Genomic DNA, 23,885 nt, shown 5'->3' with positions numbered 1-23,885 from the left:
GCCTGTAAAGCAGCACTATGAGACATCTGGAGAGGGGCATTTTAGAAGAGCCTGTAGGGACAGGCCAAGGGGAATGGCTTGAACCTGCCCGAGGGGAGACTGAGCTGAGCTCTTAGGCAGAAGCTCTTCCCTGGGAGGGTGCTGAGGCGCTGGCACAGGGTGCCCAGAGAAGCTGTGGCTGCCCCATCCCTGGCAGTGCTCAAGGCCAGGTTGGACACAGGGGCTTGGAGCAAGCTGCTCCAGTGGAAGGGGTCCCTGCCCGTGGCACAGGTTGGAGCTGGATGATCTTAAGGTCCCTTCCAACCCAAACCAGTCCGGGGTTCTGTGATCGATTGTACAGCCATCACAGCCAGATTCTCACTATAAAGCAGAGCATTTCTCACGGTTAGTCTGCTATGGATCAGCATTTGCCATCCATCACAGATGAGATGATAACTTGCCAATCCCCTTTTCTCAGCAGTTGCTGCTGCTGTGACGTGTCCTGGTGTTCCCTGCCGGGTGTGTAAGTGCGGGTTCCTGTCTCTTGCTTCATCGGATGGGAAGGACGTCAGCGCAGTTTCTTCCTTTGCATTCCTGCACTCCTGTGCAAACTTACTTGCCAGTCAAGGAGAGGTTTGTAATGAGGAGTATGGGACATTACAGGATTGCCATACCAAGATTATGCAAAGTTTGCAAAGCTTCATGATCCATGAAGCTGTGTGCCACCCGACAGCCATACCTGCCCCATCCTGAAGGCAAAAAATGTGCCTTCATAATACTTTTTTTCACTTGATCATTAAAACCAGCAATGGGAAACGCAGGGAATAAAAGGAAATAACAGTGTAAAACTCATCATGCTATAAAGAAAACTAAACCCCTTCAGCTCTGAGGAAAGTGGACTGTATTTTTTCATCCTCTACAGTAAGACATATGTTGCAGTAGGCATTCTTTACACCCCAGAGCAGCAGCGGAAGCAGGTTGTTCACAGTGGGCATACCAATACTTTCAGCAGTTGTGCACAGCAGAAGGCAACAGCATCCTTGTAGGCTTCTCCCCAAAATTAGGAATAGGAGATGTTTTGTAGCAGAACTTTATCTTTCAATCTCTTCTTAAAGCTGAAGTAAAACCAAAGCGGCTTTCTCTGTTCATTGTGTAGTGATGCTGGACACGGAGGGAGAAAAACTCTGTTCCCTCTGCAGCCCTGACCCCACATAAATCATGGGCATTAAAATGATTAAATGAGACATAAATGCATTGAGCTGCCAGGAAAGATGAGTTTTTGCTCTGCATAACTAACAGCAAAGTGTCCTCTGAGACATTCCGTTCAGATGCACACCTGCACTGAGGCCTCACGTTAGGACCATACTCAGTCCCTTACCTTTCTGTACCGAGACTCCTTGAAGCCTGATGGAGCCTTTGGCCCTTCCCCAAAATGAATTACCAGCCCAGAGCGGCAATTAGGTGGAACTGTAATCCAAAACTAACAGTCCTCGAAGGCTCACGCTTGGATGCTGCCTGGTGCTGACATTGAAGCACTGGGAGCCCTGGGGAGTCAGGCAGCCTGGGAGGCCCTGAGGCTCCTCAGTGATGGCAGCTGTGAGTGGCTTGATTAAAACCAGCGTTTCCTTGGAGAATGGCACCCATCTGGATGCTGGGGCAGGTGCTCCGGAGGCATGTGAAGAGGATGAACCTCCAAGCGTGTGTTGCCAATGCCACCTTACTAAAGGCATGGTCATGTGATGGGATATCCCTTTATATCCCTCTCACTTGGCTTCTGGAGCTAGGTATGGTTGTTCCTGATGCTGCTGGAGAAGAGGAGGTGCTGGAGGGGGATGATGAGCCAGAGGGAGAGAGCCCCAGGGCCTGGAAGAGTCCAGGTTTGTGGCAGCCAGGGTGTGCATTGTGGGTGTTAATGGATGGTGTTTCTGGTTGCAGGCTTTCCTAATCGGTTAGGGGCTGACTGGGGGGTAGTCAGCTTTCCTCTCTGCTGGAGGGGAATAGAAATGCACTCCCTGGATTATAGAGAGAAGGTCCTGGTGTGAGGATAAGGGAAGTGGTGGCTTCTGGGATTCATGGGGTCCACTGCTTGTGTCCACCGCAGTTCACGTTTTCTGCTAAAGAGGTGCTGCATGCAATAGTCAAGCAACCCCACCTCTGCTCCCCTCTTTGGGAAAAGACCAGTTTCTGTTATAAAGCCTTTTTAAGGCTAGTGATGGAAAGAGCTGTGGAAGAACTGGAGAGCAGAATCATGGAATCATCATAGAACTGTTTGAATTGGAAGGGACTTCAAAGCTCACCCAGTTCCAACCCCCCGCCACAGGCAGGGACACCTTCCACTAGAGCAGCTTGCTCCAATAGCATTTATTATACTATTCCAGTAGTAGAGATAACAATAGCACCTCTATCACTTGTAATTTTGGATGTTTTTGTGTTGTTTTATTAAATTCTGAGCCTGTTCAGCGGGCTAATTGTTGTTCCAGTGTCCCTGTAACACTGTTTGCATGGGGGCATGAAGAAGTGCTGTATTGTGGTGCATATTAATGTCTGAATCATGCTTTTTCCTTTAAGATTTAGAATTGTGTTCTTGTAGCAGGTGCTTTTGGGGCATTATTACTGCATATGGGGTTGCTTTTGCTTACATGAGAAATCCCTTTGGATGGGCTGTTTCTGAGAGTAATTGCTAACCTGCAGGAACAGGTATTACACAATGGAAAGGGCTTATGGAGGTATTTCCCTCCCTAAATGTCAGGAACAGCCAACAGCCTGGCTTTTATCCTGTTGTGCAGGAGCTCAATCACAGGGATAATTCTGTCTTGGGGATCACATAGCAGGGACTGCCTGTTAGAATGTAGAATTACCTAAAGGAAAAGTGGACTGAGCTGAAAGGTCTCCTGTCTGCTGCGGGGTCGTCATTGCCTGTATTTCAAAGCCTTACTGTTAGGCAGAAGCTGCTCAAGAATATGCTTGTCCTTTATCTCCTCTGAAAAGCTCTTTGTATGTAACTACAAGAAAAATCCCCACAAACCAAAGCAAATACACACAAACCCAACCCAAGAGAACAGAACAACCCCTTCCTGCCCCTCCTGGCTTTGCTGAACTCCATAGATATTGCCTTTTGATACTGGGATTGATGAGCTCAGTTCAGCACACTGGAAAATTAGAATTGTACTCATTCCTAGGCTTGATTTTACTCAATTAAAAATGAGTCCTTAGTTTCTACTGGCCACACCTCTGAGAGGTTTCCCAATAGGCGAATCATTACACCCTGACACCTCTGTGCTCCTCAATCATCAAGCTGTGATAATCGCACGCTCCCAAGTTTTGGCTCTCCTGTTCTTTATCTCTTCCCTTTTATTACTTGTACCTGTTGTTACGATACTTCCATGATACAACACCTGGGGTTTTGTATTTACAGTGTTTCAGTCGCTCAAAGCAAAGTTGACCGGGTTTGGAGCATCCTGAGCCTCTTCTGAGGCTGTTTTCAGTTGAAGCTCAAAAGTAGTGACATCAGCTAACACAGAGACCAATGTACCATTGACACATCTTCCCTGGACGGGAGAAAACTTGATTTTAGGTTCATGACTGTTTTTTCCAGGGCTTGTGCATGTTCACAGAACCATAGAATCACTGGTTTGTGTTGGAAGGGAACTTAAAGCTCCTCCAGCTCCAACCCCTGCCACAGGCAGGGACCCCTTCCACTGGAGCAGCTTGCTCCAAGCCCCTGTGTCCAACCTGGCCTTGAGCACTGCCAGGGATGGGGCAGCCACAGCTTCTCTGGGCACCCTGTGCCAGCGCCTCAGCACCCTCACAGGGAAGAGCTTCTGCCTAAGAGCTCAGCTCAGTCTCCCCTCGGGCAGGCCTTTAGCTCCTGCTGGTTGGGAATGGGAGAGGTACAGGAGCCCCGGCTGCGCTGCTGGGTCAGTTTTGGATGTGTGTGCCCGGTGCTGCTATTTGTAAGTACTGCTCTGGCAGAAGATCCAGATGAAGAAAGGGAATTTACTCATTGTATGCTTAAATTAGCACAACCAAACCCATCTATTTCATCGCCATAGCTGTGTTTGTGTTAGCTAAGGGCAATACCCAGCATCTGATAATGGCACTGGCGCAACCAAAAGGCAAACATGGGTATCTCACTGCTCCTAGGATATGGTAGAATAGTTTGCTGTGTTGTCAGCATGTTAAGGTTGTCATTAATGTTTGTTTGTGTGTTTCCCCCCTCCATTGGATTAAGAGTGTTCAGTTAGTGGAATTCATAGTAATCCAGGGGTGCTTTCCAAAGAAAAAAGTTCCTTGGACAGCTCAGTTATGCTGCTGGTCAGGAGATGGGCTATCTCATCCATGGGAGAGCCAAGCTGGCCTTGGTTTGCAGGTTGTTATCTCTGCGTGTTTGGCAGAGGCATTCCAGCACTAACAGGCTCACAGGGTGCATAGTGATGGGTGGCCATTCGGGCTGTGAGGAGCCAGCGCTCAGGGATGAACCTGATGGCCTCTAGCGAATGCAAATCGAGCTGCTGTGCTGTTATTCAGCTGTGTAGCTAACCCAGAGGCAAAACCAAGCCCTGCTCCAGGCGCTCTCTCCTTAAGGATGCTCATCTCTCCACTGATCACCCTGGGGATTCTGATTGTGCTGTGATTTTCATTCTTCCCCTCTAAACACAGGAGAGGGCGTCAGAAATGCAACTTTCCCATGGTCAGAAACAGACGGCATCCCAGGAGCGCTGCCTCCAGTATAGTTCTACTTTTAGTCATCTTCAGTTACAGAGAGAGAATGCCGCAGCCAGTGACTCCACAACGTTACAACATGCACTTAATCCTAATAAGGAGGGAGAGGCTGTGGCTAACAGGTTGTTTTTCATCTCGGCTCATTTCTAAACAAGCTGATAACGAGTTCTGAATCACGAGTTTGGAAGAGAACTTTTGTCAGGCCCAGCACTGTTTACAGAGCAGTTCTGCTTCCCCCGGGGGACGCAGTGACCCACAGGTACTGAAATCCCCCAGGACCAACCCAGAACCGCGCTCCCTCGTTTCATCTCAAGCACGTAACTGGCATCAGGATGGTCAAAGAGGTTCATTTACTTTATGGACCGTTCAGGGGGGCTCTGGAGGGATATTGGCAGGGGTCTTGGGGTGCCCTTGGTGTGGGGGGCAGAACCAGCCTGAAGGGCTGCGTCTGGCACCGGGCTTTGGCCGCTTGGATCCAGGGTCACAGGGAGCCTGTGGAGCCTTCCCTTGAGTGCTTGTTTATTTGCTCTCCCCAAAGCCTGTGTCCTGCCGGAGCACTGCACTTGCCCTTGGTTCTTGTTCCGAAGACAGAGTGTGCTGGCCCCCTTCCAGCTCCTGCGGTGGAACTCACCAAGAGAACCTGCTGCACAGGGTGATAAAACACAGCCTGATGTCGCCTTCCCACCTTGCAGGCGCTGTCCCACGCACTGCTCACGCCTGGGATACCTCTTAGTCCTGGCTGGCTCGAGTCATGCTGGGCAGCGCTTTACCCAGCACAGGAATCCCACTGGGGACACGAAGTGTCACAGTGTGCACCCAAAAGAGCCATGGAAATAGCAGTTAGAAATGGAGGAGGGCAGTTAAGGAGCCAGTGAAGCAATGTCCCCTTGTGCCTGTACCTGAAGCATCCTTTGTGTCCTGCATGTCCTGAGGGGTTGCCTGGGGAAGGTCATTTTGGTGGGTGAAGCAGGGGAATGCTTCAGAAAAGGTCCTTCAGTCATTGCTTGTTAAATTCCTCCTCGGGCAGTGGCTTTGCTTTCATGACCTGCCCTTCTGTGCTTCCCTCTATGTGAAAGGTGTGTTGAGAGCTGAAATTTCCATACTGCTTAACCCCTTGGTGCCCTTTGCTTCCGGGCATCTCCTGAGCCTCGAGTCCAGCACGGAGCAGGTTAAGAAGTAATGAAAGGAAGGTATGGAAGCATGGAGCAGGAGCCATGAGCAGGGTCTGGGGGAGTGAGGGTAGCTGAGGGAGGTGGACAGTGGCTCTGTGGGGAGGAGCAGGGCTGCAGTGGGTCAGCTCTTCAGGTGCACAGGAAAGGGTCTGTGTGATGGGGAGTCAGCAGCTCTGTAGGCAGAAGACAAGGGTGTGGATAGGTGCTGGCAGAGGGGGAATAATCACAGAATCCCAAACTGGTTTGTGCTGGAAGGGACCTTAAATCTCCTCCAGCTCCAACCCCTGCCATGGGCAGGGACCCCTTCCACTGGAGCAGCTTGCTCCAAGCCCCTGTGTCCAACCTGGCCTTGAGCACTGCCAGGGATGGGGCAGCCACAGCTTCTCTGGGCACCCTGTGCCAGCGCCTCAGCACCCTCCCAGGGAAGAGCTTCTGCCTAAGAGCTCAGCTCAGTCTCCCCTCGGGCAGGTTCAAGCCATTCCCCTTGGCCTGTCCCTACAGGCCCTTGTCCCAAGCCCCTCTCCAGGTTCCCTGCAGCCCCTTTAGGCACTGGAGCTGCTCTCAGGTCTCCCCTTCAGGAGCCTTCTCTTGTCCAGGCTGCCCCAGCCCAGCTCTCTCAGCCTGGCTCCAGAGCAGAGCTGCTCCAGCCCTCGCAGCATCCCCATGACCTCCTCTGGGCTCCAACAGCTCCACATCCCTCTTGTGCTGCTGCCCCAGCGCTGGATCGGGGGGGGGGGGGGGGGGGGGATGTGTGTGTGTCTCCCCCTCCCTTGCCCTGTGTTGGGGCTGAGGAGCAGGGGAAGTGGTCCCGGGTCGGGGTGAGCAGAGCAGGGCAAGGGACGGTGGGGATGGGAAGTGGTCAGGGGTGTTCCCGAGGAAGTGGAGCAGGGTCAGCGGGGCGGGACGTGGCTGCGGGGCAGCCCCGATGCGAGGTTTCCCGATGAGGGCGGGCAGGAGGGAAGGAACCGGCTCTTAAATAGGGCAGAGCTGCGGGCGGTGCGGGCAGAGCGGAGCGGCTCCGGAGGCGCGGCCATGGGGATGCTCAGCCTGCCGGGATTCCTCTCCTGCGGGAAGAAGAAGGTGAGGAGGATGGGGATGGGATTGGGTGCTCCCAGGGATGCATCTGCTTGGGCATCTCCATGCCCACCCTGCCCGGATGCACCCAGCGGGTGCATCCGGGCAGGGTGGGCATGGAGATGCCCGAGTACCGCTCAGTCCACACCGTACCTTGGGACACTGGGGAGGTGAGGTATGGTGACATGGAGTTGTGTGGGCAAAGGGAGATCCAGACAGGAAATGGGAGCACTGAGAAGGATGAGCAGCCAGACAGGGTGTTTTAGAGCGGGCACACAAGTATGTCCTGGTGTGACCGTCTGAGCAGGGCATCTCTTGGATGGACTGTCCCCCAGGAACTGAGAGCACAGGGGACTATAGTAGGAGCAGAGCAAAACTGGCCATAGAGCTTGTTTGGGCTCTCTGGTGGGACCCTCTCATCCAGGTCCATGCTGTCCTGCTAGGGATGAGGTGGACAGGCAGCCCACCCAGTGATGCCAAGGTGCTGCTGTGGACAGAGGAATGAGGATATGACAATGCTGCTCGCCTATGGGCTGATCCTGAGCCTTCCCTCTCCTTCTCTTCCAAGAACTTCAGTTTGTCCAATGAGAAAGATGCCCACATTGGTGACAGTGATGAGAACCTGGAGCGTGGCAACTGGTCGAACAAAGGCGACTACCTGCTCTCCATGGTGGGCTACGCTGTGGGCCTGGGCAACGTCTGGAGGTTTCCCTACCTCACCTACCAGAACGGCGGAGGTACCTGTGTGGAATGGCTGTGTTGGGTGGGCGCATCTTGCTGTCCTCAAGAGAGAGCAGGGCCCTGAGGCTGGGCATGTCCCGTCAAAGCTGGATGTGAGCATCACCCCCAGAATTGCCATAGTACCTGCTGATAGGAATGGGAAGAGGACTAAGAGGCATCTCTGCTTTTTGGGTACCAGCTGAGGAGAGAGATAGTTGTTCTGCACAACCTGATTTAGTTGAAGAACATCCCTGCTCATTGCAGGGGGGTTGGACTAGATGAGCTCTGAAGGTCCCTTCCAACTATTCTATGATTTAATTTTAATTGTTTTAATTGCAAACTTCCACCTGTAAATTCCAGAATGCTTCTGGTTTACTCATGACCAAATACATCTTTTTGTCAATGTGCCAATATCCTCTACTTACCTAACTAGCTGTTCTCCCTCCCTCGTGCTTACCTTCCTGATACGTTTATAAAGAGCAACAGAATCCCCCCTGCACCTTTGTTTTGCCAGGCAAACAAGCTGAGCTGGAGTAATTATCCAAGCTCAATAATTACCTCATCAGATACTCGGGAAGTGTGAGGCACAGAAAGCCTCTACCTGCTTACACAATGGGCTAGTGGCAAAGCCAAATGGAGGCGCTGGCTTCCTTGCCTGCTATTCCAGAGCTTTGTCTACTTGCCAAGCAACCACTGGTAATTAAAGAGAGCGTAAACACCAAGTAACTGCAGAGGACTTACTTGTATGTACTTATTTTCTCTGCCTAACAGACACTGGAAGTCAAATCCTGGCCTATAAGCGCAGCACAGCATGTATAACACCCAGAGGCATTCTTGGTGCAGAAGTTGCGTTACTTACCATTTGCTAAAGAAAATCATGGAACCAAACTCAGTTGTGACATTGGCCCTTGCACTTCCCTGCTGGAGCAGAAAGATTTGCATGTAAAGCGTATTTGTCCTGCTGCTCGTATCCTGCCCTGTGCCCCACGACTGATAAAAACGACTGCTCCATCCTCATTTTGAAACCCGAGGAGTAACCCAGTTAATTCTGTGGGACTCTTTGCTGCCTTACATGACAGCAGATACCCACAGTTCCCCCCACAACTGGGTCCTCAATTGCTTTAAGCTCAGTGAAGAGCACAGGTTTCTGTGGGGATATCAGGTTGTGTTTAGGAAAGCTGTATTCTCACTTGACCCATCTTTTGTGCTCACACAAAGATGTGCCAGTCCCTCTGGCAGAACAGGGCTCTCATTGATACCAGGTTAATGTACACTTTAAAATGGACATGAACAAAAGCCACACTGGGATCCTGTTTGACACAGGAGTCAGCCAACCATAGACAATGATCTTCATGCTTTGATACCCAGTAGCTCCTCGAACAGGGCAGTTGCAAGTCACAGCAAAGCCCAGGAAGGAATGGTTCTGTTCCTTTTGAAATGGAAAGCTGGAAGATGCACTGGGATCCGGTGGGTCTGCAGCTGAGCAGTGTTCCTGCTTGTACGACAGCAGGCTGACTTTGATAGTTGGTGTGCAGTCCTTTCGATTCTGTCAGAGAAGCCATCCCATGTAAATCACTGGTTCTGGTGATCTGTGTCTCTTCATCACAGGTACTGTTTAATCTGATAGAAAACAGGAGTTAGAAACAAATCTCTCCATTCTGCAAACAGAAAAGAACCCACAGGGGGATATTTGAAGCGGGGGCAAAGTGGGATATAAAATGTGGTGGAATTGGGGTAAATACTGAAAAACTCATCATTTTCCCTGTGTGTTTGTGCTTTCCCCCCTCTCTCCCCTCAGGTGCTTTTCTCATCCCATACACCCTGATGTTGGCCTTAGCTGGTTTGCCCTTGTTTTTCATGGAATGCTCCCTTGGGCAGTTTGCCAGCCTGGGGCCAATCTCCATTTGGAGAATACTACCGCTGTTTCAAGGTTGGTATTGTTACATTTTCTTTAGATCCTTTTATTTAAGTAATAAACGGATAGGAATTAATGATTACTTCACAAAGTTACTGATCATGAGAAGCCAGTTTCCTTGTAGAGAATATTCCCAATGTCACAAGGTCAGGTTTATGCAGGGGGTTGGACCAGATGAGCTCTGAAGGTCCCTTCCAACCCAAACTATTCCATCAGTCTATGTTCCCAGGTAAATCTTCCAACCCTCACCATTCTGTGTTTCTGTGGTCTTACTTATTCAGTTAATAAGGAGGTGGGGATTAAAGCTTTTCCCCCAAAGGGAGTCGATCATAGGCTGTTTTGTCAGTGATTCTCCTGGTGTTATGCAGCACTCCACCTGAACTGCATGTGCCCAGGCAGGAAGAAAGCACCCTGTTTGCTCGGGGAGGGAAACCCTCAGTTAAACATCCGGCACCATGTGCAACAGATTGAAAATCATCTTTAGAGGTTCATTTTATTGCTGTTTCTTCATACATCACATCCTGTGTAGCTTGCAAGGCAGTACCGTGTTGGGTGGACTCATTCTGTACCTAGCTGCCAGCACTGGCACAGGCACTTGGGTCTGATTGCTCTATGCAATGCTGGGCACATATTCACCCACCTCATTGCCTGGGAGGCGTCTGCTGGTGTGATAAAATAGGCTAGACTGGCTCATAAGGTGAGGTGCCTCTTGTGATAAGAGTTGCACTCTGTAGTGCTAGTTTGCCTGTCTCTGAGGGTTGGAATTTCCTAGGGAGATGTATGTGTTTGGAGACAAGCCGCCATGTGCTTTACTCACTCCTGTCCATCCAGGCCCTGTACTGATGGGTGTAAAGGACTGTGCAATTGGTCTTGTTTGAGCTCTATCTACCAGAGGATTTAATGTAGGAACAAGGAAGTTTTCCTGATGCAATAAGAATTTTTACTTTCCACCTTGTACAGAAAACAAAGGGATCACAGCCTGTGGGGTGGCCTGGACACTTATCCTTTTAAGTCTCTGTTCTGCAGCACAAGCAACCTTTCATGAGAGCACTGTATTTAACTTCAAGACAAAGTCTATTATAGACACTGGAAATCTATTATGTGTCAGTGAAGATACAAGCCTTACATATAGTCTATAGGATGAGTGGGACTGCTTGGCAGACTTTCCCAAACTCACAAAGTTCATTTTAACAAAGGAAGAAACCAGCATTATCAGCACAGATTTACTCTTCTGTATTGCTTCCATTTACTGGCAAACCCATTCATTACAGCGAGATCTTTAAAATGGCTTGGCCAGCCCTAGTGTAGTTTCGTTTTACTAAGGTCCAAGCTTCCAGCTGAACCAGGAGGGAACTGCTTGGACTTCACAACTAGTCCAGTTTTCTGGGGTCCTGATTCAAACTGCATCAAAACCCTTTCCAGCTTGGCTGCTGTTAAACGTGATTTAAAACCCAAACAAAACTAAGCTCAGCTTCTTCCCAAATAGTCCTTTAAAAGTCAAGCGGAGGCCATTCTGTTTTTCATGATATTTGCGACCCAAGTCTGGGGTATGAAGACTTTGTGTGTGTCTCTTTCCTAGGAGTGGGCATCACGATGGTCATCATCTCCACATTCGTGGCGATCTACTACAACGTCATCATTGCTTATGCACTCTACTACTTATTTGCCTCCTTTCAGAAAGTGCTGCCGTGGTCAGACTGCTTCTCCTGGGCAGATGATCTCTGCAGCAAAACACGATTAGGTACCATACTTAATATTACTTGTTATCATACATTAATTAATATTACTGATAGACCTTAGTATTACTGTCTTGGATACTTGTACTCTGGACTGTTTTCTGTTTTCTGGGAGAAATTACAGGCGTAAGACAGATTCCCATGGCTTGAAAAGTCCTGGAATTTTGTCTCTGAACACATGGGAGTGATGCTCATCTGCTTCCCTGCCACCAGTTCTGGGTGCTTTGGGCATATACAAAGAGCTGGGCTGAAAAAACCACCCTGTTCGATCCTTTTTCTCTTTGGAAATCTAAGGTTTCTTGTAGCACATGCAGTCCTTGGAAATACTGCATTCCCATTTCATCAGGCTTCATGGCAAAGCACATACCTCCCGTGAGAGTACCAGCATTGTTTCATTGCCCCTCACCTACCCTGCAGCTATGGTAATCCTAAGCACCCGTGAGGCACTGGTTTCACACTTTATTAACTCTTAAGAGCATACCTCCTTGCTATTGTTCTTGATGTTTGGCAGCAGATCTGTGGCCAAGCACTTGTTATCTCAACATTTCCCATCTCAGAACCAGTTTAAGGTAAAGGTGAAGCAGGTGAGATAATTAATAGCTGGAAATGTGTTGCCAGATGTTAAGGTAACTCTCTTTAGCCATATATCTGAACATCTCTTCTAAGATCCATAGGATTCATAAAGTGAACGTGAGATGCTTAATTTAACCAAAAGTTGATGCTAGCTCAAAATCTGTAAGTGTTATAACAGTGAATTTTAACAGTCATCACCGTGTCAGTGATCCCTTGTGCTTGCTTCCTTTCAGTAAGTGACTGCAACGCAACCTTTGATGGAAATACCATTCATGCAAACTACTCGTTCATCACAAGCAACAACCTCACCTGTATTAATGGCACCATGAACTACAAACCAGTGCAATTCCCCAGTGAGCAATACTGGAAGTAAGTAAAGGTTTTAAAGAAGTTGCTAAAAATGCAATGTAAACTTCAAATTGAATTGGTGAGCCTGGGCCCTTAAAAGAAAGCAAATGAACCTGTAGCAAACTGAAAATACCCCAGCTTAATGAAGCACTCCTCTCTGGAGTCCTGGGAGGGACCGCTTAGCATCCTATAGCACATACTTCTTTATTTAAGAGTTACTGCGCAAAATGTATTCACTTTATTCTGGATCTGGGCCTGTTGTGAAATTGCCATCTCGTTAGTTTCAATTTGCCTCATATTCCTTGGGTTTCTGCAAACTGATTCTTCTTATAGGCTCTTCTCTTGCCAGCAGAATGTCATGGCTAACATTAAAGAGCTGAGGCAGGCCTGATGGGAGATGTATGGAGAGCTGAGGGCTGTAGACTTTAAAAAGAGGGGGAAAATGCAGTTAAATAGTCAGGTTTTCAAAGAACCCCAGACTGGTTTGGGTTGGAAGGAACCTTAAAGCTTATCCAGCTCCAACCCCCTGGAGCTGCCATGGGCAGGGACACCTTCCACTAGAGCAGCTTGCTCCAAGCCCTGTTCAGCCTGGCCTTGAACACTGCCAGCGATGGGGCATATATGAGGCTTATATATACACCTATACTGGATATTACTCTTGTTATCCTTCAGAGGAAATACTCTGAAGAGGAAATATATTGTTCAGCGACTGAGAAGCAGTGATCTTAATGCTAACCATCAACCTCCATCTTCCTTCAAAGTATCATCTAGTTTGGATTTCACTTGTGTTTCAATGCCAACCACGCAGTTCTAACTGGAAGCAGCTGCAGGCTCTTGTAATATCATTAGAAACCTTTCCTTCAGGCAGTAGCTGAAGAGGAGCGAGTGCTGCTGTCACTCTCTTCTCATGGCAGTGCCTTGTGCTTGCAGTAAAGTGGCTCTTCAGCGCTCGAGTGGGTTGGACGAGACCGGTAACATCGTGTGGTACCTGGCTCTCTGCCTCCTCCTGTCTTGGATGATTGTTGGAGCTGCGCTGTTTAAGGGAATAAAATCTTCTGGTAAGGTAAGTTAGGAAGAGCAAGAAGCAGACTGATCATAGAATCCCAGCCTGGTTTGTGTTGGAAGGGACCTTAAAGCTCATCCAGCTCCAACTTCCTTAGGGAAGAACTTCTGCCTCAGATCTAATCTCCCCTCTTAGTTTAAAGCCATTCCCCTTTGTTCTGTCACCACATTCCTTTGTAAAAAGCCCCTCTCCAGGTTTCTTGTAGGCACCCTTTAGGTGCTGGAATCCTGCCCTTCAATGTCAGTTGGACTCAGGGATGGCCAGCACAAGGCAGGACTCAGTCCAAACCCACTCCCCTTTGCTGGACTCAGCGTCACTTCCTTTCCGTGCCTTGGCTTCGCAGCTGGTACATAAAATACAAGAAAGGCGCTGATTACACAGCAATTACTTAATCCATGGGTCCCAGCTCCACCGGAGCCACCGTGTACACGGGGATCCTGCTGTCGTGCAGGTGGTTCCAGCTGGGTTTTGGCAGTCCCTGATGGGCCTGTGCCCGTGACGGCACACGCACACACACCCCGGGAACACCCGGCAATTACTTGCACCTCCAGACTGGTTGAGATGCAGGTCACATCCTGCGAGCACGCGGGGGTGTGCGGGTTCCTGCGGGCTGGGAAATGTGGTTTGGACTCCAGATCTCGAGCTGCTTTGAGGAACCTGGTCCACAGGTGCTGGTGTTCAGGCTCTGGCTCTGCTGAGCCTCCGTTTCCACGGGCTGGAGCACGGCCGTCTGGAGTTTCCCTTGGGCTAGGCCAGCTCCTCTCCAGACCTCAGGCAGGCTGAGCTTCATTCTTTCCTTCCTGCAGCCCTTTTCCTGGTTTAGTTCCTTCCTCCCCATGCTGCTTGCTTACCTCTGTGCTGCTTCATTCTGTGCATCTTCATCCTCTTGCCTTCGTTCTTCCTGTCACCCTCTCTGCATTGTTTTTCTCATTGTTGCTGGTTTTGGTTTCCTTTACGTTCCTTGAGCCATTGTGGATTTCCATGGGTCCTCCCTGCCTGTCTTCCTTTGCTCAGCCTGATGTCTCCTCCTGTTCTGCTTTCTCTTTGGAGCTGTCAGCCCTCCAGGGTGGAGCATCTCTGCTTTCCCAGCCGCAGTTCTGCTGCGTGGCTCCTCTTCAACTCGCATTCTTTGGGTTCCTGGCAATTGGCTCTTCCTGCTGTCACCTCTCCTCTGGCATGAAGGTAAGCCTCTGAGGAGCAAGCTAAGACTGAGAAGAATCTAGCTGGGCAGGAACAAGGCAAGGATGAAAAGCGGCGAGAATTGACTATTCCAGGCAAATATGGAGGAGGTCTTCAGGAATGGCCCTCACCGTATGATGGTGTAATGCTGCGGCTTGGTGTAAACAGCAGCCCTGGGTCAATTACCTGGCTGCGTAACACCGAAGCTGAGGAACAAGAGGACTGTTGAACGTTGCTTGCAGGAGATAATTCCACCCTGGCCACCCAATCTGAACCAGCTTTCAGTTAGCATTTGCTAGAAGCCTGGCAAGAGGGCTCTGGGGTGGTTAAGTCCAGGCCAGTAAATCATGTCAGAAAACACATCTGTGGAACTGGTCAAGTGCTATCTGAGAGATGGGTATGTGGCTCGGGCCTTGTGCTTCCTGCTGGAATGCAGCTCTGGAACCGGCTAATCCAGATGCTTTAGTGGCTGGCATGTGTTCACTTCCGTGGTCACCTGGTTTTGAGTTGTGCCAGCAGACCTTAGCTAAAGCCTGGCCATTCTTCCTCCACAGAGCTCTGTGTCCCCTCACATCTGATGTGTGTCCCTGCAGGTTGTGTACTTCACTGCACTCTTCCCATATGTCATCCTGCTCATCTTGCTGGTGCGAGGTGCCACCCTGGAGGGCGCTTTGGACGGCATCGAATACTACATTGGGAGACAGTCCAACATCACCAAGCTGATGGAGGCAGAGGTGAGAGGTGCTGACAGCTCCGGAAGCATGACACGCTCCTGTGGTTCTGCAGGCTTGTCACTTACAGAGCAGCTTGGGGTTTTATCCGGTCAGGTTCTTCTCCATGTGCTGCTCTGCACTTTGTATCTGCAGCTGGTTCTGTGCTTTCAGCAGCCCCTCTGAAGGAGGGGGTTTCTAAAATCATAGAATCAAAGAACCCCAGCCTGGTTTGTGTTGGAAGGGACCTCAAAGCTCCTCCAGCTCCAACCCCTGCCACGCGCAGGGACCCCTTCCACTGGAGCAGCTTGCTCCAAGCCCCTGTGTCCAACCTGGCCTTGAGCACTGCCAGGGATGGGGCAGCCACAGCTTCTCTGGGCACCCTGTGCCAGCGCCTCAGCACCCTCCCAGGGAAGAGCTTCTGCCTAAGAGCTCAGCTCAGTCTCCCCTCGGGCAGGTTCAAGCCATTCCCCTTGGCCTGTCCCTACAGGCCCTTGTCCCAAGCCCCTCTCCAGGTTCCCTGCAGCCCCTTTGGGCACTGGAGCTGCTCTCAGGTCTCCCCTTCAGGAGCCTTCTCTTGTCCAGGCTGCCCCAGCCCAGCTCTCTCAGCCTGGCTCCAGAGCAGAGCTGCTCCAGCCCTCGCAGCATCTCCATGGCCTCCTTTGCACTCGCTCCAACAGCTCCACGTCCCTCTTGTGCTGCTGCCCCAGCGCTGGATCAGGGCTGCAGGGGGGGTCTCCCCAGAGAGCAGCGGAGGGGCAGGATCACAGGACAGCTCTATTGGAAGTCCAAACCCCTGCTGTAGCTACTCAATCTAAACAGCCAGCTGCCCTCTCCCTGCCATGCCAGACAGGGAGCACAGCCGTGGTATTGCCTCTGAGCAGCTCTCAGGGGTCACGCTGGGGTTTCATCTGCAGCAGAGGCAGATGTGGTTTGTCTGGGTCATGGTGTGAGGAACACAAGTGGGAGATCACATGGAAGTTTCCACTTCTGCAACTGCGTCCTGCTTTTCCTTATTTGTTGGCGCTGTGACAAGATTCATATCTTGACATCCCACATCTGTGAATCATAGAACCATAGAATAGTTCAGGTTGGAAAGGACCTTAAGATCATCCAGGTCCAACCCCCTTGCCATGGGCAGGGACACCCCACACTAAACCATGTCACCACCCAAGGCTCTGTTCAACCTGGCCCTGAACCCCACCAGGGATTCACAACTTCCCTGGCAACCCATTCCAGTGCCTCACCACCCTTACAGTAAAGAACTTCTTCCTTATATCCAATCTAAACTTTCCCTGTTTAAGTTTTAACCTGTTACCCCTTGTCCTGTCACTACAGTCCCTAATTGAACCTCCTCTCTAAAGGATGTGACCTTCAGAGATACTAGAAGATATTGTTTTATTGTTTGTGCTGGAAACTGCAAGGTCACCAGCATGCTATATGTCACCTCCTCTAACACGCATATGAAATGCAATTAGATATTCAGGCTAAATGCAAGAAAAACAAACCCAAAACCAAACAAAACCCTGAAACTTCAACAGAGACAGGCTTAGAAGCTTACGACACGTGCCACAAGTTGTGCAGTAACTCCCATGTTCTTATTTGTGGCAGGTTTGGAAAGATGCAGCCACCCAGATATTCTACTCCCTGTCCGTGGCATGGGGTGGGCTGGTTGCTTTGTCTTCATACAATAAGTTCCACAACAACTGCTACTCGGATGCTATTTTAGTTTGTGTGACCAACTGCGTCACCAGCGTCTTCGCTGGGTTCGCGATATTCTCCATCCTGGGACACATGGCATTCGTGTCCGAGAGGCCTGTCTCGGAGGTCGTGGACTCAGGTAGGCTCATCATCACGCTGCTGGTGGGGGGACTTGCTCTGGTCAAGGCATGGCAATAACCCCCTTCCTCCCACTGCCTTCCAGGATTTGACCTGGCATTTGTAGCCTACCCAGAGGCTCTCTCCAAGCTACCGGTTTCTCCGCTGTGGTCCTTCTTGTTTTTCTTCATGCTCCTGCTCTTGGGCCTTGACTCTCAGTTCGCCACCATAGGTGAGTGGGGTTTTAAATAAGCCATGGCTTTGCAAATTACCGCTACCTTTCTTAACCATGCTGCTCAAAGCCCACCCTTCTTCCCTTGCAGAAACACTGACAACCACCATACAAGATATATATCCCCAAGTGATGAAGAAGCTAAGGTTGCCTATAACCCTGGGTGTGTGCATATTGCTCTTCCTCCTCGGTCTGATCTGTGTTAGTCAGGTAAGACGTTACATTCTTTTCTGGCAATGCGTTTAGCGATGCTGCAAGTGATGAACTCAAGTCAAAGTGTCCTTTCCAACTGTTTCTGTTTGCATGGATTGATCTGAGAGATCTTGAATTCGCCAGCATGCCTGGACATGCCAATAAGAAATTCCCAGAAGGAAGCTTGAAGAACCTGAGGTTTTCTGTGATTGTTGAACTGAGATGTGCTTTTAAATAGAAGGCCTGTACAGAGCCTGTGAACCATCACCCTCATTTATTCCTCCTCAGTTCAGGAGATTATTTATGTCATCTCAAGCACGTGCGTACAGTGTGTTTGCAGTGCTGTGGGTACCGCTAATAGATGCTGATGGGATCTTTTTGTTCAGAACTGACTACCAAACAGGACAGGATTGAGAAATGGCCTATTCATGTAATAAAAATCCCCTATTAGCTCACAAGCATCTGTAGGTTGTATGGTTACTTCTCCTGCGTGTGTATACATACATACATAAAAGGAATTTGAAGTATATTGTGTAAAAGCTCCTGAGGCGATTACTTTTAAGGATAGAAAGGTTCATTGCAATTACTCCATCTAGAAATGCAGATTTATGTATGTAATTAGGCTGAGAATGTGAAGAAGGTAATTGTGGTGAGCAGACAGTTGTGTGGTCAAGCAAAGCATGGAAGTTGTGAAACATGATGGCAGGGAAGCTTTCAAAGGACTTGGTACACAAGGGTGTGAAATGGCTCATTTCCTGCTCTGTGATCCTGCTATTGCATGCTGGTGTGTAAAGCTGCATATATATGTATGTGTGTATATATATATATATATATATATATATATATACACAGTTACATGTATACAGATCTGCAGTATTTTGCCAGATGTGCTTTTCAGCTTTACAAAGAGATATTTAATCAACCCTGCCCCAGACAATTCTGTGATTCAATGAAAATCACTTTCCCAAATGTGTGCTTAACCTGGAGAACTGGGAATTGCACTCAGACTGGTGATGAGTTAACCTGGCTTGAACAGTGCAACTTATTTTATCGTCATAAAGACATTACTACTCAAATTTTCACTTCCTTATTGTTTGTTCTACAGGCAGGGATTTACTGGGTTAACCTCATAGATCACTTCTGTGCTGGGTGGGGAATCCTTATCGCAGCCGTCCTGGAGATAATAGGCATCATTTACATTTACGGTAAGTTATTTGCATTGAAGATCCATGATTTGACTATGCAATCTGAGGCACAGTGCACATAAAACATTAATTACCACAATAAAGCACTTATAATTCAACTGTTACCATGGAGCTGGAGAAACTGTCCTTGATCATTGCTTTTATCACTTTGGAGTCACCACACCTGCTTTACAGAGCACCCTACCATTGTCTGCCAACAGGAGGAAACAGGTTCATTGAAGACATTGAAATGATGATTGGAAAGAAGAGCCGTTGGTTTTGGATGTGGTGGAGAATGTGCTGGTTTTTTGTCACTCCTGTGCTGTTAATGGTGAGTGGAGATGACTGCATGTGTTAGAGTGACACAACTTAGTCTTTTGGTGTTGGGGAGGTTTTCATGTGAAGATTCGAGGCTGAATGCCCAGGCCCTGTGTATGGAGATGGGGGGTATGGCTGTGCCACTGAAGCAGACTGTGTGCTATGTATGCTTTCTGATGCATTCCCCTCCTTGGGTGCTCTCCAGGAGAGGCTGGACCTTCAGATCAGTTGCTAGTGAGCTGGGTCTATGCTCCCGAGCAGTAACACAGAGCAAGCACCAGGTTGTCCATTTTAGCAGCCGGGTTATCTAGATTTCAGACTGAGGAATGTCTGGAAAACCTGGATTTTTTTCCCCTTTTGAAGTAAATCCCATTTGCAGGACAGATCCTTATCTTGGGCTGCTCTTTGGATATCCAGCTCTCCCCCTATCTAACTGAGGTTTCTTATGTCCTGTCACCTTCTCAGTGTTTCATCACTCCTGATTGTGAGTGTAGATGGTTGGATTATGTTAGTGTGAGAAAGTCTATTAACATCCCAAATCCAGGAGCAGCGACAAGTCGTGTCCAGCACGTAACCTTTAATCTGTCCAGATTACATTTAGAAAACGCTGCTTACAAGTGTCTTGTTTCTGCAGCAACATTTGCCAATGTTTAATCTTGGATTCTATCCCATATTCCTGTAAGTCGGTGGAACATGGGAACATATAAAGCATACAGAGAAAGGTACTGGTCTTATCCAGTAATATGGATATCCTACAACATAAGATTTCAACAGAACACAGAGATCAAGTTCTGTTTAAATATAGATGTGCTTGAAGTGCTAGGGTGCATATCATTGCTGTCTTTCAGCCCATCCTTCAGTCTTACTTGGCCTTGACTGCACAACCATTCTGGCACAGGGAAGGCAAGAGGGAACTGCAGAATTTGTAGTTATTAATCTTTAACAATTTGGGAATAAGGTGCAAGTTCAAGTTAGCTGCAAATCTGCTTTTCTTTCTTAATCTTTTTTGCCTTTTTTTTTTTTAATAGGCAATTTTGGTCTGGTCTTTGGTCACATTTTCACCTCCCACTTATGGCTCAGTGGTGTATCCAGCTTGGGGAACTGCTGTCGGCTGGTGCATGATCATCTTCTGTGTCATCTGGATCCCCATCGTCGCTATTGTAAAAGCAGTTAAAGCTGAAGGAAACCTTTGTCAGGTAAAGGCACAAAAAAGCTGTCATGGTCTCACATCCTGCTTTCCTTGGTGTTACCGGGAATGCCTCTGCTTCTTCAGCAACACATCCCCAGTACCTTGGGTACATGAACTGGATTTCTCCAGCAAAACACACCTCTGGTAGTTGCATCAGAGGCAAATTTACCAACCCAGGCTGTGGTTTATGATTTGGGTTACTTTAAAACACCTTGGTGATGTGTTTGCCATGCGTTGGTAGCTCCAGGGCACATCAGGAGTTTCAGCTTTACTGAACTTTAACAATAGCCTGGTAAAAGATTAAATGATTCTTGTTTTTCCTTTCCAGCGCATTGTAAGCTGCTGCAGGCCCGCTGCAAACTGGGGGCCCTACCTGGAATGTCACCGAGGAGAGAGATACAGCCATGTTGTAGATCCGAAAAAGGAAAAGGAACATGAGATTCCTACTGTGTCTGGCTTCGTATACACCCAACAATGATGGCCGTTTGGATGATGACTTTTTAACATATGTGTGGGGGTCTTTTTCTTTAGTTATTAGAACGTGACGATGCAAAACGACAACAAGCAAATCAACCCCCTGCCCTACAAAACCCAGCCCCCAGATGGAAGCGAGCCATGTTATTTGTTTTCAGTGCTGTATGTTTGGGGAAGAAGAGGTAAATCAGACACTGAGATGTCCCCAGATGTTTAGGTTGAGAGGGCAGGAAGATGCGCTGCAGTCCCCCCATGCTGATGGACTGGGCATGCTTCACCCCATCCACCCAGTATCCAGCTGGACTGCAGATACAGGGGTGGAAGAGAACAAAGACACATCCTGATGCTGCACAGCTACAGGGAATTTGAGCCAAGAGGTGCTGTGCCTGCATGCCCTGATGTGCCATGGGCAGTCACTGCCTTCTGCTGTGCTTTGCCAACCCTGGTGCTGTGCAGTCAGCAGGAGGTGGATGGGTGCGCTGCTGCTGGCACTGCAGCTCAGGGAACACGAACCATTCTTCTCTCTAAGGCTTTGCTCAGTGCTGTGAGGCTGCTCAGGATCTGATGCTGACTACAGTATGTGTGTGTGGATTTTGTCTGTGCAACTAAATATTGAGTGGCAGAACAAGGAAGCAAGGCCTCAACCTGGTGAAAAGCAGGTTTCTTTCTGTTTCTCGTTTTTCCCCTTGGGGTCTCCAAAGAGCCACTTTCTGTCATGCCCCATGCTCAGCATTCGTCTGTCTGTAATTCAAAGACCCTGTGTTTCCAGCTACAGAATGCAATAGTAACCATTGAATTCTGGTGCATCTGCTCTCCTCCACCCATCAAGGCGTTACCTATCGGTTTGTTCTCTGCATCTTTCACTCAGACTTGGGTTTTCCTTTCCAAAGAAGACCTGAAGTGTGATTCAAACAGTGTTACCAGGGTTGTGGTAGAGCTGAAAGAAGCAGAGTTTACCCCAAGTGAAGGTTACAACTGCCTTGTAGTGATGTTTCTTTTAAACTGGCTGAAATCAGGAGATTACTGAAAAGTCAGGAAGCCTGTCATGCACCTGGGAGCACAGACTTGTGTTCCTACCCAGGCAGGAGTGGGCCAGGTTAAGAGAACCTGACTTCACCTGTAGTCCAGCTGAATTCCTGGTAACAGACCTGTGGATTGAATGAATACATTTTATGTGCTGTGGATCATCTCTCTTACTGTGATAATGGTTCCTTGGGAACAATGCAGCAGGGTTTCTAGCTGTCGCTTCCTCTCAGGGCTTCATCAAGTGTTTCTGGACATGAAGGAGCGTGGATAGTGGCTTGTTGCCCAAGCTGCATACCTTGGTCTATGTTTTATACCGGTGGTTTTGTGACAAATCAACACTTCATGCCAAATAAAATGTGATTTTCTGTTTTTAATGGGTTTGGAGCTGGAAAATGATATTTTGTATGGAGTTGGGGGGGGGGCAGTTGGTGAGATGCAAAGTACCAGCTGGGGGGGCAGCTGGTGAGATGCAAAGTACCAGCAACTCTTCTATGATCCTAAGCCTTTGGGAGATTGAACTGGCAAGATTCAACCTCCAGGAAGCCTTTTCTTATAGAAATTAGGAATCTAGTGCAATAGCTCTGTAATTGTGTGGGAAATCATAAAGAAGTGTGTGGGATTAGGGTTGAGAGGAGCCCTTTCCTGCATTCCAGCTGCTTTAGGGTCATGGTCCACCAGGAACCAGCAGAAAACTGCTGTCACTGGCCCTGAGGTGTGGAGAGGCTGGGAGCAGGAGGGAAGCTGTGCTGTGAAGCTGGGTGCTCATCACCCTGTGTACCAGGCAGCTGGGAAGGGGCAGGCTCTGGGTTGGTGGGAAACAGGCGGCCAAGCCAGCTTCGGAAAATCTGGGAGAATTTGGGAAGAAGAGATGCTGCAGGCTAACACCAGCCATCCACTGCCCTGGGGGGAGGCACTGCTACTGCACATAGGGCTCCTCTGAGGCTTCTTCTGCTCTAGACCTGTCTTAAAAGCTTCTGGGAGCTGTTTTGATGATGGTGCACTACCAAAGCCTCCCAGAAGAGCAGCAGAAGACAGTTTTCCAAGGGGATGCAGTTTTGGTGCTTTCTCCGCTCGCCAAGACGAAGGCAAGGCTCACTCTCCTGGGATCCCTCTGCATGCGCACGTCTGACACCCTCCTGGTACATTGCTCCTGTTGCTCTCTTTGGGTGAGTTGATTTCATCCTTACATTGCTGACTGCTGGCATCTGCTGAGGAGTCCCAAAGAGTATTTAGGAGTCGGCATTCATATTCCTCTCCTGTCCTAGCCCTGGCCCAGCAGCAAGGGTCGCTCTGTAGCCCCCGAGGCCTATCTGAAGCAATGGTGCTGCTCTGGAGGCAGGCTGGACCCAGCAGACCTGGGCATATTGCTCACCTGCACAGGCTGGTGCCCAGCATCCCGGTGTTTGCTGCGTTGAAACAACCCAAAAAGCTTGAGGTTATTGCAAAAGGATGAAGCCGGTTTCTTTCTATTTCTCGTTTTTTCCCCTTGGGGTCCCCAAAGAGCTGCTTTCTGTGTCATGTCCCATGCTCTCAGTGCTTCATCGCTGTTTCTGGACAGTTTCTTCCACAGGAAAGAGTGTGGATAGTGCAAAGCAGTAAAACGTTCCTGGCAAGGGAGGATGTGCTGTGTTGAGAGGTGGGAAAAGCGCCCAGGGTTTGGGGTTTTCACTTTGAGGGGGAAAAAAGCAAATGGTTTTGCTTTGGATCCCACTACCCAGAAGGGAAAGGAAAACTCTTGGACAGAGAAAAGGAGAAGTGCAGAAGAAGTATGTTCACTGTGAATTGGCTCAAAATGCAAGCTTTTCAGTCCAGAAAGAGAACAGAGACATGTGCAGTTCCAAAAGCTACACCTATCACAGAGAAACGTTTCAGAAGAGCTATTTCAGCTGGCATCTGTATATGCATGCAAAGCCGTACATAAAAGCTGTACATAAAGCTAAAGTTAGGGGGCCAAGCTTATGAAAGCAAACGTAACCCCCCAAAGTGATTCCTATTGCAGAGGCTGCTCATAAGCACGAAGTCAGATGTACGGGAGGTATTCAAGTTCACTTCCACCCCGTGTTTGCCTCCAGCGAGGCTGCGCGGCGCTGTGCTCACCAGCAGGGAGCAGCCTGTGCTCGTGTCTCCGGATCGCGTCCATGCAGTGGGGGCCTGCGAGGGATGGGCATGAGCCGCGGCTCGTACCGGGGCCCCGCAGGGCTGCTCTGGACGCGCCGGTAGGAAGCCGAGTCCTTTGGCATCGCTCCTGCCTGGCTGGCGGC

At 49.2% G+C, this 23,885-nt stretch overlaps 1 protein-coding gene across 1 annotated transcript; it reads left to right on the top strand.

Moving 5' to 3' along the window:
- The first annotated feature begins 1,744 nt into the window (after nucleotides 1-1,744).
- Nucleotides 1,745-21,998, top strand: SLC6A14 (solute carrier family 6 member 14). Its single transcript, XM_065689649.1, has 16 exons — nucleotides 1,745-1,856; nucleotides 5,778-5,891; nucleotides 6,854-6,953; nucleotides 7,516-7,684; nucleotides 9,466-9,597; nucleotides 11,162-11,323; nucleotides 12,125-12,260; nucleotides 13,170-13,302; nucleotides 15,075-15,215; nucleotides 16,803-17,031; nucleotides 17,116-17,241; nucleotides 17,333-17,451; nucleotides 18,539-18,638; nucleotides 18,839-18,948; nucleotides 19,964-20,131; nucleotides 20,453-21,998. The coding sequence occupies exons 2-16, from the start codon at nucleotides 5,881-5,883 to the stop codon at nucleotides 20,600-20,602; spliced, it is 1,986 nt and encodes a 661-aa protein (XP_065545721.1). The 5' UTR covers nucleotides 1,745-1,856; nucleotides 5,778-5,880; the 3' UTR covers nucleotides 20,603-21,998.
- The last annotated feature ends 1,887 nt before the right edge of the window (nucleotides 21,999-23,885 follow it).

The sequence above is a fragment of the Lathamus discolor genome, chromosome 9, assembly GCF_037157495.1.
Source record: "Lathamus discolor isolate bLatDis1 chromosome 9, bLatDis1.hap1, whole genome shotgun sequence".
Taxonomy (NCBI): domain Eukaryota; kingdom Metazoa; phylum Chordata; class Aves; order Psittaciformes; family Psittacidae; genus Lathamus; species Lathamus discolor.
Note: the sequence above shows the minus strand (reverse complement) of the source record. Positions and strands in the feature narration are given on the sequence as shown.

What these genes read in the sequence shown, in the direction of transcription:
- SLC6A14 (XM_065689649.1), top strand. An exon ending in CCCAGTGAGCAATACTGGAA is followed by an intron (nt 12,261 to 13,169) that starts GTAAGTAAAGGT and finishes TTGTGCTTGCAG; the next exon opens with TAAAGTGGCTCTTCAGCGCT. An exon ending in AGGCATCATTTACATTTACG is followed by an intron (nt 18,639 to 18,838) that starts GTAAGTTATTTG and finishes GTCTGCCAACAG; the next exon opens with GAGGAAACAGGTTCATTGAA.